General features: G+C 40.5%; 1 protein-coding gene across 2 annotated transcripts in view; it reads left to right on the top strand.

Annotated features, from left to right (window-relative positions):
• Positions 1-14579, top strand: part of LOC140424335 (echinoderm microtubule-associated protein-like 6) — a 755202-nt gene that overhangs the window by 632495 nt on the left and 108128 nt on the right. For both annotated transcript variants that reach the window (XM_072507857.1, XM_072507856.1), the window contains 3 exons: positions 2957-3086; positions 7453-7551; positions 12809-12982. In XM_072507857.1, the coding sequence (XP_072363958.1) occupies positions 2957-3086; positions 7453-7551; positions 12809-12982 (403 nt within the window). The remainder of the gene's footprint in view (positions 1-2956; positions 3087-7452; positions 7552-12808; positions 12983-14579) is intronic.

The following is a 14579-nucleotide window of genomic DNA, read 5'->3' as shown; positions in this document are numbered from 1 at the left end:
TCCCAACAGTTTCCCCCTCCCAGACAAGTTCATGAATTAAAGCTAGTGTCCTTGTTGTGCCTCTGCTGCTCACACCTGACAAATGCAGACAGAATTGAATACTCATACTCGGGTTGATTTACCTTTAAACACAGCTTTAGTATTTCTCTAAGACCTCACCAACAGTTCAGCTATGTGTTTATTTAATAAGATACATAACTTTCAAGACTCATGGCTTGACTCAAGTATACTTCCCTATCTTAAGAGTGCTGGCCAGATTCACTCTGAGGTGCACGAGCTGATGGGCTTTGAAAGTCATGTCTGCACATACGTCAATTGATCCTGGGTTATCATTGGTTAATTCTCGGTGGTACCATATTTTATACAGTTTAAGTTAAATAATCCAAAGGGGCTGGTTTAGTACAGGGCTAAATAGCTGGTTTTGAAAGCAGACCAAGGCAGGCCAGTAGCATGGTTCAATTCCCGCACCAGCCTCCCCGAACAGGCACCAGAATGTGGCGACTAGGGGCTTTTCACAATAACTTCATTTGAAGCCTACTTGTGACAATAAGCAATTTTCATTTCATTTCATTTTCATCCTTCAAGCTTCAGACATCATTCGAGCTTTTCCTTCATGTTCCATAAATAAGGTCGCTATACTAGACCGCATCCGAGCCTGTCCATGTTCCGAAAACAGTGAAGATATTGTCCCTGGTTCTCATGAAATCCATTTTGCAAAGAATTGCATTTTTTTCTGCTGCTTGTTTGATGTTAGTCATTGTCCTCTTATCCCATCATGTCGTATGGCACAATGTTGGCTATCTTTCAAACTCAGCACACTTCTGAAAGGTGAAGTGTATTCTGGCTTCAACAGGTGTTGGATATGGTTACATAAGAATATAAGAACTAGGAGCAGGAGTAGGCCATCTGGCCCCTCGAGCCTACTCCACCATTCAGTGAGATCATGGCTGATCTTTTTTGGATTCAGCTCCACTTTCCGGCCCGAACACCATAACCCTTAATCCCTTTATTCTTCAAAAAACTATCTATCTTTATCTTAAAAACATTTAATGAAGGAGCCTCAACTGCTTCACTGCGCAAGGAATTCCATAGATTCACAACCCTTTGGGTGAAGAAGTTCCTCATAAGCTCAGTCCTAAATCTACTGCCCAAAAGTAGATTTAGGAGTAGAAGTTACATAAGGTTTTCTCAGCAGGAATAAGGTTGGAACTGTGCAACAGGGCAAAGAATATGCTTCAAGGTTTTCTGATGCAACACTGGAGGCCTTGGTGTAGCAGTTGGACAGGAATGGAAAGCCCCTCTTCCAACAGGGGGCCCTCTGTCTGGACAGTCACTAAGAAGGCAATGGAAGCAGGTTGTCATCATCGTCAATGCTAACAGTTTTAAGCTGTCTATGATGATGATGAGACACATGTAAGAATTGCCAAAGCAAGTGTAACCATTGTTCTGCAAAGTCAGCCTGGGAATGAAGAGGAGTAAGTCTGCCTACCGAACTGAAAGTCCATGGATTAATAGTCATACCCATTCTGCTCTATGCAGGCGAGACTTGGCGAGAGGTGTACTAACCTCATGCCAAGAAGATCAACCACTTTCACTTGAGCTGCCTTCAGAAACAGCTGAAGATCAGATGGGAGGACAAAATTAGAGAAATAATAAAGCTGTGTTTAAAAGTAAATAAACCCGAGTGTGACTATTCAATTCTGTCTGCATTTGTCAGTTGTGGGCAGCAGAGGCACAACAAGGACACTGGCTGAGATGCGCACCCGAGTTGGGATGCCAAGCATCCACATCACATTGAAACAGTCACAATTGAGTTGAGCTGGTCATGTAACCAGAATGCCTGAAACTTACTGACCAAGGTAAGTCTTCTATGGAGAACTTGAGTCTGGGATGTGCTGTCTCTCTTGGTGAAGAAAGAAAGCACTACAAGGACACTTGAAGGCTTCACTTAAGAGTTTTGATATTGACTGAGAGACCTGGGAGCACCTTTTCCAGGGTCATCGCACTTGCTGCAACCAAATGGAAGCAAGCACATTCCAGAAACAGAATAAACCCCAAGCCAGCAACTCATCCAAAACTCAATTGTCTGCAGTATCCTGTCCTATTTGCATTAAGACCTCTGACTGCAGATCAGCCCTAGAAGTCACCTATGTAACCACTGGATCTACCACCCTATCAAACACCACAGATAGTGAATATGGTCATCTTCACCTCAAAGGATGAACAAGACAAATAAGATTTGGGTGAGTTGGTTTAAATAAATCACTGATTCATGTCTGGCTTCCAAGCTTGCACCATGAGGTGTTGGATACAGGTTTTCTGATTATGCTGTAGTTTCTGAAACTGCCCTCGGCTTGTTTGAAGTCGCACTCCCAACTAACTGAAATAGAACTGTTTATAAGACTTTTCCCATTATCAAACAAAGCAATGGTTTGGAAGTTAAGGCCAGGAATAAAATATATTTTTTACAAAACATGTGTAATTCGTCGATATGGAACAGAAAGATTACAAGTTTTAATTCCTGTGATAATTCAGCTGATCGTAGCCAGAACAACAATGCTACGATTAACCACAATATTTCAGGTCTCCTTAGAGACCAACTTTTATTCATACTTATTTGTAGAGCTTCACATTACAAGTGTATACCTCCCAACCCGACAACCACAATTTTAGTCTGTATCTGTATTTATACAGGTTCAATTGAATTACCAGTTTCTGCCCATCATCTGTAAACACAAATAATATGCAATGAACACACCACATCAACCATATCACTCTCATCAACTCCCCTGTTACCTTAGCAAAAACCTCAATTAAATTAAATAAACTTTGTTCAGTCTCAATTTCTGTGGCTACTGCAACCTCAAATTCTTCATCTACAATCTTCATAGACAAAAGATATAAAATCTGCTTCAATGTGAATGCTCTTGATATCAAATTCATCTTTTGATTTCAGGAAATTGTCTTGGAACATATTTTTGGATACAGAGGCTTTGACTGTCGCAACAATCTTCATTATCTCAATGAAGGGACTGATATTGTTTTTCACACGGCTGCTGCTGGTATTGTTCAGAATCTGTCATCAGGTAATAAGTGTATGACTTTTCAACTCAGTCAATGAAAGTAGACTAGATTATGCTATTCTGCCATTCAGTTAGATCATGTAAATATGAATCTTAACTCTCATTTACCGGCCTTGATTGCATAACTTTTCACACCTTGTCGAGCAAAGATTCATCACTCTCAGTTTTGAATTTTCAATTGACTTGGCCTCAGTAACAATTGGGGGAAAGAGAATTCCAGATTTCCATATAAAGGTCAGAGAAGAAGTGCCTCCTGACATCACCCTAGACAGCTTAGCTATAATTTTATGGTTATGCCCCTTTCTCTGGACTTGTAACCGAGAAATAGTTTCTATCTACTCTCCAATCCTTTTATCAGTTTTTAAAAACTGAATTAGATTACCTCTAATCTTCTATATTCAAGGGAATACAAGCCTAATCAATGCAACCTTTCCACATAATGTAATCTTTTTAGCCCCTCATCATTCTGGTGAATCTGAGCTGCACTCCCTTCAAGGCCAGTATATCCTGCCTGAGGTTTGGTGTACAGAAATGAGTGCTAAAAGGAAAACTAGAGCTTTATAATTTATAATAATAATCTTCTATGTCACAAGTAGGCTTACATTGCAATGAGGTTACTGTGAAAAGCCCCTAGTCGCCAATGCAATTGTTATGTAACTTCCACACTTTTGTGTTCCAGCCTCCTTGAGATAAAGCCCAATTCCATTAGCATGTTTTTTTTTTTGTAATTGTTCATGAGCTTTAGTGATTTCTGTACATGGACCCCTAATTTCTCTGTTTCTTCACAGTTCTTAACTTCTCACTATATAAAATTACCCTGAACTCACACTTCGCCCATTGACTTCCATATGCCATAGTTTTTCCCAATCACATTATCGACCAATGTTTCTTTGCAACTTTGTGCTTTCCTCTTCACTATTTGGAGTTCAATGCAGAAAAGTGTGAGATGATTCATTTTGGAAGGAATAACAGGAGGACAGAGTACTGGGCTGATGGTAAGATTCTTGGCAGTGTGGATGAGCAGAGATATCTCGGTGTCCATGTACATGGATCCCTGAACGTTGCCACCCAGGTTGAGAGGGTTGTTAAGAAGGTGTACGGTGTGTTAGCTTTTATTGGTAGAGGGATTGAATTTCGGAGCCATGAGGTCATGTTGCAGCTATACAAAACTCTGGTGCGGCCGCATTTGGAGTATTGCGTGCAATTCTGGTCACCGCATTATAGGAAGGATGTGGAAGCATTGGAAAGGGTGCAGAGGAGATTTACCAGAATGTTGCCTGGTATGGAGGGAAGATCTTATGAGGAAAGGCTGAGGGACTTGAGGCTGTTTTTATTAGAGAGAAGAAGGTAGAGGTGATTTAATTGAAGCATACAAGATGATCAGGGGATTGGATAGGGTGGACAGTGAGAGCCTTTTTCCTCGGATGGTGATGTCTTGCACGAGGTGACATAACTTTAAATTGAGGGGAGATAGATATAAGACAGATGTCAGAGGTAGGTTCTTTACTCAGAGAGTAGTAAGGGCGTGGAATGCCCTGCTTGCAACAGCAGTGGACTCGCCAACACTAAAGGTATTCAAATGGTCATTGGATAGACATGGATGATAAGGGAATAGTGTAGATGGGCTTTATATTGGTTTCACAGGTCGGCGCAACATCGAGGGCCGAAGGGCCTGTACTGCGCTGTAATGTTCTATTTACTATGCCACCTAACTTTGATGTCATCAGAAACCTTTGATATACAACACTCTATTCCTTTATCTAAATCATTTCTAAATATGGTGAAATATACCGTATATATACACCTCGGGACATCATTATTTGCATCCTGCAATTTGAATACATATCCATCATTTCTACTTTCTGCCCGCTGCCTCCTAACTAATCTCTTGTTCATGGCAATATGTTGCCTGTGATTCCATACACTCTTAATTTTATTAGCAATCACTTGTATGGAAACTTGTGGAAATCCATATAAATAGCTCTCCTGCATATCCCTTTACATATCATGTTAGGTAATGTTGTCATATGTGTTCTACCCAAAGACAGGTCCTTAGCTAATTGTCTGCAGAGGCTTCATCCTGAGCTATTTTCTTGGCAGTATTTTGTCAGTGGTGGTTTGCCGTTGCTTTCCACTTTTGGGCAGGACAATGAAGCACGTCTACCTCAACCGGAAGGACAATCAAACACATGCTGTTACTGTTATTCTGAACCACATGCTAGCCATCCAACTAACTGAGCTAACCAGTCCACAAGTGTCAGTTGCCCTATCAAAAGATTAATCTAGGTTCATTAGACATAACTTGTCTTTTACAAATCCATGCTCGCTCACTCTTATCGATTCACACTTATCCAGGTGCTCAGTCACTCTTTTCCGAATTAAAGATTCTAGTAGCTTTACTACAATAGACATTAGATTAATAAGATTATATTTCCTAAATTATCTCCTCTACTTTACTTAAATAATATTGTAACATTAATATATTCCAGCTGCTACACTATTTGAAGGTTACAAAAATTAAGTGTTAGGCTATTTTAATGTAATATTTTCAACTGTCCTTCTATTTTGAAAATTCAAGTGCAATTATATGATTAGAAGATTAAAGTTCCAAACCTTTTTCTCCAAATAAGATAATCTACAATCAATGGTATCAACCTATAGTGATAGATGGCGATTTAACATAACCCTGATAAAATGAAAATATTAAGGGTTAAAGTGCATCTTGTTTAGCTCATTTTCTGATCTAATTTAGACAACCAACCTCCTATGTTTGAACAACATAGAAGCAAGTCCAATTCTATATTGGATCAAGTGCTGTAGAAGTCCTGGCAATTGCCTAAAACAGGCAGTAAGTCACTTGAATATGGTAATAAGAGACATAAATTCTCCTCTAACACTCAGACCAGGAATTAGTTTCCCTTCAGTGTAGCTGATAATTGACCTGGGGCGTGCAGAGTTACCAGCTTCACCTACAGCTTACAAAATACTTCCATAATATGGACGCACGAGGAGCAATGTTTACGGTCTGCGCCCACAATAAAGCTGCGGGTGGCTACCAGCCAGTACTTGCTCTCTCCTTTTATCCTACCTTGGGCTTAACTTAAACTCTTAGCCATGTGTTAGACAGCTGATCTCGCTTCTCACCTCCAACCACCACCACCCTCAATCTCCCAGCCTGTTGTTATGTTGTCACTGTTGCTGCGACTGGCACCTGCAGTTCACTGTTGCTGTTCCAGCGAGGCTGGTAGACTAATTTACCTTAGGGAAGCAGCACGACTGCCCAAAATAGGTGGGAGCCTTCTTAATATGGAGGGTAGGATCCAAAACTGTGCGTAGGACCCCAGTATAAAGTTATCCCAGCTCCACAAAAATCTTCCACCTGCCCCTGGCATTGCCACCCCTCCTTTAAGGTCCCACTTCACTTTGGTTATGTGGAGGAGCTGCTGGATTTCCTAGCAGCATATTCCCTGTCAACATTTATTCAATGCCAACTCCTCACTGAAATTATTCTTGTGAGGTCCCAGCCATGAAAGTAGGTTGGGCCTTACGCTGACTCCATTAGAACATACAGTGCAGAAGGAGGCCATACGGCCCATCCAGTCTGCACCGACCCACTTAAGCCCTCACTTCCACCCTATCCCCGTAACCCAATAACCCCTCCCTAACCTAACCTTTTTGGTCACTAAGGGCAATTTAGCATGGCCAGTCCACCTAACCTGCATGCCTTTGGACTGTGGGAGGAAACCGGAGCACCCGGAGAAAACCCACGCAGACACGAGGAGAACGCGCAGACTCTGCACAGACAGTGACCCAGCGAGGAACCGAACCTGGGACCCTGGCGCTGTGAAGCCACAGTGCTATCTATTTGTGCTGCCCAATTAGACTGGTAGATCCTGGTTTTAAATAAAAGATAATCAACAATGTTGCAGAAATAGTTTTGTAGGATCAATGCCAACTCCTTTGTTTAGATAATAGAAAGCTCATGTACCAAATTGATTCTTTTCAATATATGATAACCTGTTTGAATATTGAAGCACTTTAATATGTGTAATGTTATAAGGCGGCACGATGGCGCAGCGATTACCACTGCTGCTTCACAGCGTTGAGAACCCGGGTTCAATCCCGGCCCCGGGTCACTGTCCGTGTGGAGTTTGCACACTCGCCCCGTGTCTGTGTGGGCCTCACCCCCACAACTCAAAGATGTCCAGGGTAGGTGGATTGGCCACATTAAATTGCCCTTAATTGAAATTTAAAAAAAGGAAAATGTGTAATTTTACAATGCTGAAATAATGTTGTCCTCGTCTTTTGAATAAATATTTTATTTTGTATTTTTGCATTGTATCTGTTCTGTTGAAATGATTCTTATCAGGTCTGCAGAGTTTTTACGTGGAGCATACAGACGACATACTCTGCTTAACTGTCAATCAACACCCAAAATATAAAAATGTTGTGGCAACTGGACAAATAGGTAAGACAAATTACCATTTCAATACAAAACTAAAAAATTATTAACTGGCTCAAGGTGAAGAAAATATTAATATTTATCCATTTATTTAAAATTATACTGGCAAATTTGTTCTATTTTAACTATCCAAATATTAATGTTAGTGTATTTGATTAATATATAATGGGTATTTTCTGGAATTACTGAGAAACCCAGAGAAAGGAACAAGACCTATAGTGCAGGACATCACCAAGATGTAAGAGTAGGAAAGAATAAAAGATAAACCAAGATATCAGCCAGGATTTTCATCGAATCTGTGTCTGCTCCACCACTCTAACTTCACCAGAAATGTGAAAGAAACTCCATTTACACGATTTTGGCCAGATTTGCAATGAGATACAGTGGTTACCAGAAAATTCCAGGCCATAATGCCTCAGTTTGACACTTGAAATTTTGCTTGAAGAAAAGAAAGCTGAATAACTCGCAATAACAATAAAAAGGTAAAAAAGATTTGTTGTGTATGTTGCCACAGCTGTAGGACAGCACATTAATTGTTGGAAACATGCATTTTCTAGAACTGTTAAACCCAACTGCATGAAACTATCATTGACAATAACTAGAATTATAGTGAGCAGATCTGATTAAATGAGCAAAAACAATATTTTTCATTAAAAAATCGAATTCCCATATAATATCACAAGAATAGGATATTCAGCACATATCTCTTGTCCATCATACTTTCATGTCACGTTTCAAATGCCATCCTTCAAATATATATACAAAGAAACAAGTATCTCTCCAGAAACACACAATACCAAAATCAGAATGTCTGTAGCCTTTTAACTATCCTTTGTATGAACTAAACCACTGGTTATTTAACAGTAGTTAGACTGGGTAGCCTTGAAGGAGAATAGACTAGAGCTAGAAATAATACTGTATTTTGCATTGTATATTGCTTATAAAATAGCACATCATTTTGTTTACTGTGAACAAACCAAGAAAAACGTACTTCTAGTGTAATAAAAATAATATGTCCTGCAGTGTTTTGTCCATCATCTTTCAGATGTTGTTTATGTGCAGATTTCTGTGTCACATTTCCACGCCATTGCCTAAAATGTGATATTTCTAATATTGCAACAAATCACAACTCTGTAGCAGTGAGTATTTGAAAATTAATCAAACAAATAACTCAAAACTATTCAATATCATTGCATTGGCAAGAAATCAGAACGGTTAACTGAGTGGTGAGGAAAATCTAGCAATAAAAGTAAAGTAGGAACTCAACTAATAAAATAAAAAAGAATTCATAGAAAAATACAACCTCAAGCAGGGTGGAAAAAGGACAGTAGTGAATCAGCTGCCATTATTAATTTGCCCAATTTTCTTTTCTATTGACGTCAGTAAAAAGGAAAATCATATGTTGGGTACAATGAACTGACAAGCTGCTGCCACACCATACCCCTTTGCCAATGGTGAATCTTACGTCCAAGGTCTTTTCAGTTATTTTGTTTATTATCAGCAGTGATATTTTAATGTGTCTATTGGAGTTTTTACATATTGTACACTATACGAGCAGTAAGGGTAACTGTGCCGATTACAATGGACATATCAATTTCTTTTGTGTTGGTTCCCCCCCTCTCCCGGCCTTGAAGAAAGCTGTCCAGAACCCGACAAGTCTGGGGCATACCCAGAACATGTGGGTGTGGTTGGCCGGGCCTCCCTGGCACCGTTCACATTTATCCTCCACCTCCAGGGAGAACCTGACCATTCGGGTTCTTGTCAGGTGCGCTCTGTGTACCGGTCCCCATAGATTCCCCTCCCCAGACTGTCCTCATCCAGTAACTCTTCTAGTATTGTACTTTTCGGAGTTCATGGGTATATAGTCGTCTCCTTGCGGAGAACGTTTTTGACCTGTAGATGTTGGAATTCATTCCTCCTTCAGCTCCTCTAAGGTCGCTAGTCTGTACATGTAAAAGTCCCGAATCATTGGTGTGCCCACCCCATTTGTCTCCACCTCTTGATGGCGACAAGTATGGCTGGTGTAAACTGTTGCTAACTTTGCCTTGGTTCAATTGCTCTGTTTTATTACCTTTGCTCTCGAGTCGCCAGGTATCTTTATGATACCACCACGAGGTTCAAGTCCGAGTAATGATCAATAATCTAATACACCGATTAGTAAGGTTTAAATCAAAGCACATTTATTATACACAGTAATCGCTACTCATGCACAAATTCTACGTTTAAGCTACTTCTACAACTAATAGGCCTATACTTAACTTGGAACTGGCCCACCAGGTCAGGGAAACAAATGGCCTTTCGTTTGGGTTCTGAGCCTGCGGGATTCGAAGTTGATACAGATTGGTAGCTAGGAGCGCCTATCTCGTAGCGAGCGTTGAATTAAGACTTACGAGTTCGATCTCTACTGGAGTCACTGCACCGGTCACGGTCAATGTTGGTTAGTTGTTGCTGGGTGACCTGGGCAGGACGAAGAGCGCGAAGAGGTGGAGAAGAAGAGAGCGATTTGAACTTGGGGCTCAATTCTTATAGTCCCCAGGGGCTTCCCGCCTTTCGGGGTGGACCCTGTACCTGGTCCCAAGTGATTGGACTTTGTCCCAATCGCTTGGTTCGATTTTCTCCAATGCTGGAGCGGTTCCCTGATCGATGGGCGGTCTTGAGGTGCTCGTTCACCTCCTTTTGTGTAGGCTCCTGCTGGCGCCGAAGAGTCTGGTTTTGCTTTGTGTGTCTAAATGTTGCTTATTGTTCCCAGGGATTGCTCATTAGTATGCAGATGGCTGTTGTTTCGTTATGCTGATGGTTGCTGGTATCGATATTGTCTGGCCTTTCCAGAGGTAAATACACAGCCAACCTGCAGCTGCTGGTTTTTGGCTTGTTGGCTGACTTTCCCATCAGCCTTTGCCATTCGCCATTTTGAATCGGGAGTTGGCCATTTTACGTGGCTACAAAACCTATGGTTGCCGGAGTTGGCGGTCATGATGGACATATCGGTCAGAGTGAAATGTTGCCTCTTCTGGTTCCAGGTTATCAGGGTTGCTACCACCACTAGGCTTGTGGAGTGTTTTTTGCTGGTGGGGATGGGATCGCTGCCATGGCGAGGGCCCGGAGTGTTGTCCATGTACTTGAGGCCTCCTCCATCCTCATCCATGCCGTGTTTGGGTCCTTTATCCATCCAGTCACTCTTTCCACTGTGCCAACCCAGTGGTAATATTGCAAGTTTGGGAGGGCCAGGCCCCCGTGCCCCCCATGTTTCCAAAACGTTTTACATCTTCTCTGTTATGTTCCTTGCATTGTCATTTTGAAAGAAATATGCCATTCAGGACTCCTGTTTACAGCTTCAAAACCAATGTTTATTTCCTTAATTATGGAAGTCTGCCACAAATACCATTTACAATGACTTATTACACAAATTGCTGAAAGAAGAATAAAGGACTTACTTTTATATTGTGTTGTTCGCCTTTCCTCACCGCATGATGCCCTGACATGCCAGTGAAGTACTTTAGCAATAAAGGGCGGGATTCTCCAGCCGTGCCCACCCGGAGACCGGAGAATCCCGCCCAAGGTCAATGGAGTTCTCCATTTTATGCGGCTTGCCCGTGATATTCTTGTGGCGGGCGGGGCGGGAGAATCCGGCCCTTATTCACTGTTCTGAGGTAAATTTGCCATTTGCACAAGATCCCACAAATATGAAATGACTAAATTTTTTTGTGATGTTAGTAGAGGATGGGATATAGGCCAGTATACTAAGAGGACTTACCTGTTCCTTCTTCAAATGATAGAATGGATCTAACAGAAATGGCTTCAGTTTAATGTGTCATCTGAAAGATGGTCCCAGAGACTCCCTCAGCACGACACAAGTGTCAGCGTAAATTATGCGCTGAAATCGCCAAGTGGGGCTTGAATCCATAACAGGCAAACAGAAAGAAACAAAGAAAGATAGACCGACAGATAAATGTGTAATTATGTAGCCATGTTGCAAGAACAAGAAGGTTGTAGAAACAACTACTTTTTAAGTGTAGTCATTTGTAATGTTCAAAATATTCTAATATGTTCTGGCAAAGGGCAAGAATGGTACCCCTGCGTGCCAAGTCTGTTAGGAGAAATCCTATGGTTATCCATTCTTACCTCGTCCAACCCTCCGATTATGGTAGACGATTACCTACCTGCTCTTGCCTTGCATTCACAATGACTTCATCCAAAATATGCAAAGAAGCTATCTGAATGTCGGGAAAAATTGCCATTGTTTTCCACTCTTAAATTCTGTTCAATTTCTTGATAACTCCTGTTCAGCTCTTAAAATGTTCAAGATACTTAACATTGTCAATACTATCCCTTTAAGTATGCCATGTCATAAAGCATTCTAACTACTGAACTCAGAAGATTGCAAGATTGTGTTAAACTGTTCATTTGACTCTTAATTTAGATGAACAAAACGAGATAGAAAATAATGTTGTCATTTTTACTGGTCTTCAAATATAGCTTAATATTCTTATTTTGTTATTGGTTAGATCCCATCTGTACTGTTAAATGCAAGAAATTATTTACCTAGTGTACTAATTACTGTTTACAAGTGGAATATAATTTAAACCTCTTAAAAAATGTGGCAATGATTTTAAATTATGGTAATTTAACAGTCTAGTTTAGATAATAAAGTGTCAATGTAATCTCTGAGTCATAGTTGTATTTTAGCTTCAAATCAGAATTTTGCTTTTCTTAAAAACACATCTTGCCTCAAGTCCATTTTGCATGATTAATTTGTTATCAGTATTTCTCCTCTGATACTGTTGTATGATGCCTCAGGATCAGAGGTATAATTTATCTAGGCTCAATATGTCCTCATTTGCAATTGCTATCTCAATGCAGGTGATATTGCAGACACATCAGGTAAGGCTATCAGCTCTTTCCCTTACCCCCTGCCATCCCCGTTCCCCCATTCTCTTTAGTTTCATTTATGCAGTTTCACTGATATCCTTGTCATTGTGAAACTGTAGTAATGTATTTGCTCATAAAGCAGATACATGAAGTTATACAGCCATGGTTTTGTTCTGAATTAATTGCAGTGCTTAGTAGCTAGCATTAGGATAAAACCCTTAGTGTATGTTTCATGCCTGAGCTATGTTAGTTGACTGTGAATTTTGAAAGAAGATGCAAGCAATTAATAAAAACATTCATAAAACTGCTAAAAATCACTTCAAGTTTTAAATGTCTTTGTCTTGCTCTTTCTATACTCTCATTTTAATGTGTACAATATTTCTAAAATTACTAGGGACAACTCCATCCATTCACGTGTGGGATGTCATAACCAAGCAGACGCTTTCTATTCTCCGTTGTTCCCATAATAAGGGTGTCAGTTATGTTAACTTCAGTGCCACTGGCAAGTTATTGTTGTCACTGGGTGTTGACCCTGAACACACTATCACTATTTGGAGATGGCAGGAAGGTAAATTTTAAAGCTTATTATAATTAACAAGTTATTTTTTTTATTTGTTCTATTTTACATAGCCACTGACCTACATTCACTGATTTATAATGCCAGGAGTTAAGAAGCAGGTTGTAGATTCTGCACTAATTGCATTAATGCTATGTCATGATCTGAGTAGAAGGCAAAATGATTAACAAAATATCTTGCATTTTATTTCCTTCTGTAGCAATAGAACAGAGACCGTTTGTTTGGCGTTTTCTTTTATCCCATTATCGTCTGTCTTTCCACCCAGTCAGTTTCTGATTTTGGTACTTTGTTGTACTTTGTGCCTTCAAGTCTGAGTGGCACAGACTTGAACATATCTGACATTTACATCCTTGTTAGATCTGGCTAGACCACATAAAATCCTAACGGGCCTTGCTGTCCACTGCCAAAACCACATACTTCAGGATCATCCTGGACTGTAAAAATAACTCTGCAATCATTTTGCCCACAAATAATCGTCTGCTTAAATTTCTCTCCATCCACAATACCTCCTCTCCAAGAACAGGTGCAAGAAGCTTATGAACTTTGAAGATTGAAACCATCCATTCAGCTGCCTCTGCAACAACCACCCTATCCCCTTGCCCAACAAGTTAGACATGCCCAGTGGTTCTCCCTTACTCAGCCCTAATCTCACATTTTCCTCTAGATTCTCTCTTGTCTCCCTTCACATATACTCTGAGCTTGTCTTCTGCCTATTATACAACTTCTCTCCATTTCCACCAAACCACTAACCATCCAAAATCCCTTCCCTTCACCCATGCTAGTTGATATTATAAATGCTTACAATGGCACTGTCCCATTTCCCTTTCAAATCTGTCATCATCAGACTTCAAAAAAATACACCTATAATCATTTGTTGTAATTACCACTCCATTGCCAATCCCCATTTCCTCTCTGAATCCCTGGAACATATTGTCAGTTCCCAAATTTGTGCTCCTCTGTCCCACAAATCCATGTCTGAAACTCTCCAACTCGGTTTCTGCCCCTGCTACAGCACTGAGACAGCTCCATCAACCACATCTCTCAATCTGGCCTTTTGTACATTCACCATTTTATTCATACCACCGTTAGATTAGGTACCTTCAACTGTCTAAGCCCTCTAAAAGTTTTTCTCTAGACTTCTCTTCTCTCCATAATATCCTTCAATCCTACCACTTTGATCAAGCTTCTAGTCACGTCTTGTAATATCTCCTTCTTGGGTTTCTGTAACTTTTGTAAAGTATGTTGCATGTCTTATAAATGTGCCATATGGTTAAAAGTTGTTGTTGCAGTGACACCAGCATAAGCGCTGCAGGCCTAAGGAGAAGGTCCACTTCGGCCTCTCAGGTTAACGATGGGTGGGCAACATAATTGTGCCTTTGCCAGCATCACTTGCATCCTGAAAACAAATTTTATAAAAGCAATGTGTAACAACTGTCCCCGTTGATGGTAGGCTGATGCATCTTGCAAGTAGAGTGTAAATAAATTCCAATCAACATGTCTGTTGCATGCCTAGCAGTATAATGGGAAGAATGCATTCATATCCAGGGAGCAGGATCTTAGGAGAAATCTAAGGGGGTCTTGAGTTTCA

This window comes from Scyliorhinus torazame, chromosome 1, assembly GCF_047496885.1.
Source record: "Scyliorhinus torazame isolate Kashiwa2021f chromosome 1, sScyTor2.1, whole genome shotgun sequence".
Classification (NCBI taxonomy): domain Eukaryota; kingdom Metazoa; phylum Chordata; class Chondrichthyes; order Carcharhiniformes; family Scyliorhinidae; genus Scyliorhinus; species Scyliorhinus torazame.
Note: the sequence above shows the minus strand (reverse complement) of the source record. Positions and strands in the feature narration are given on the sequence as shown.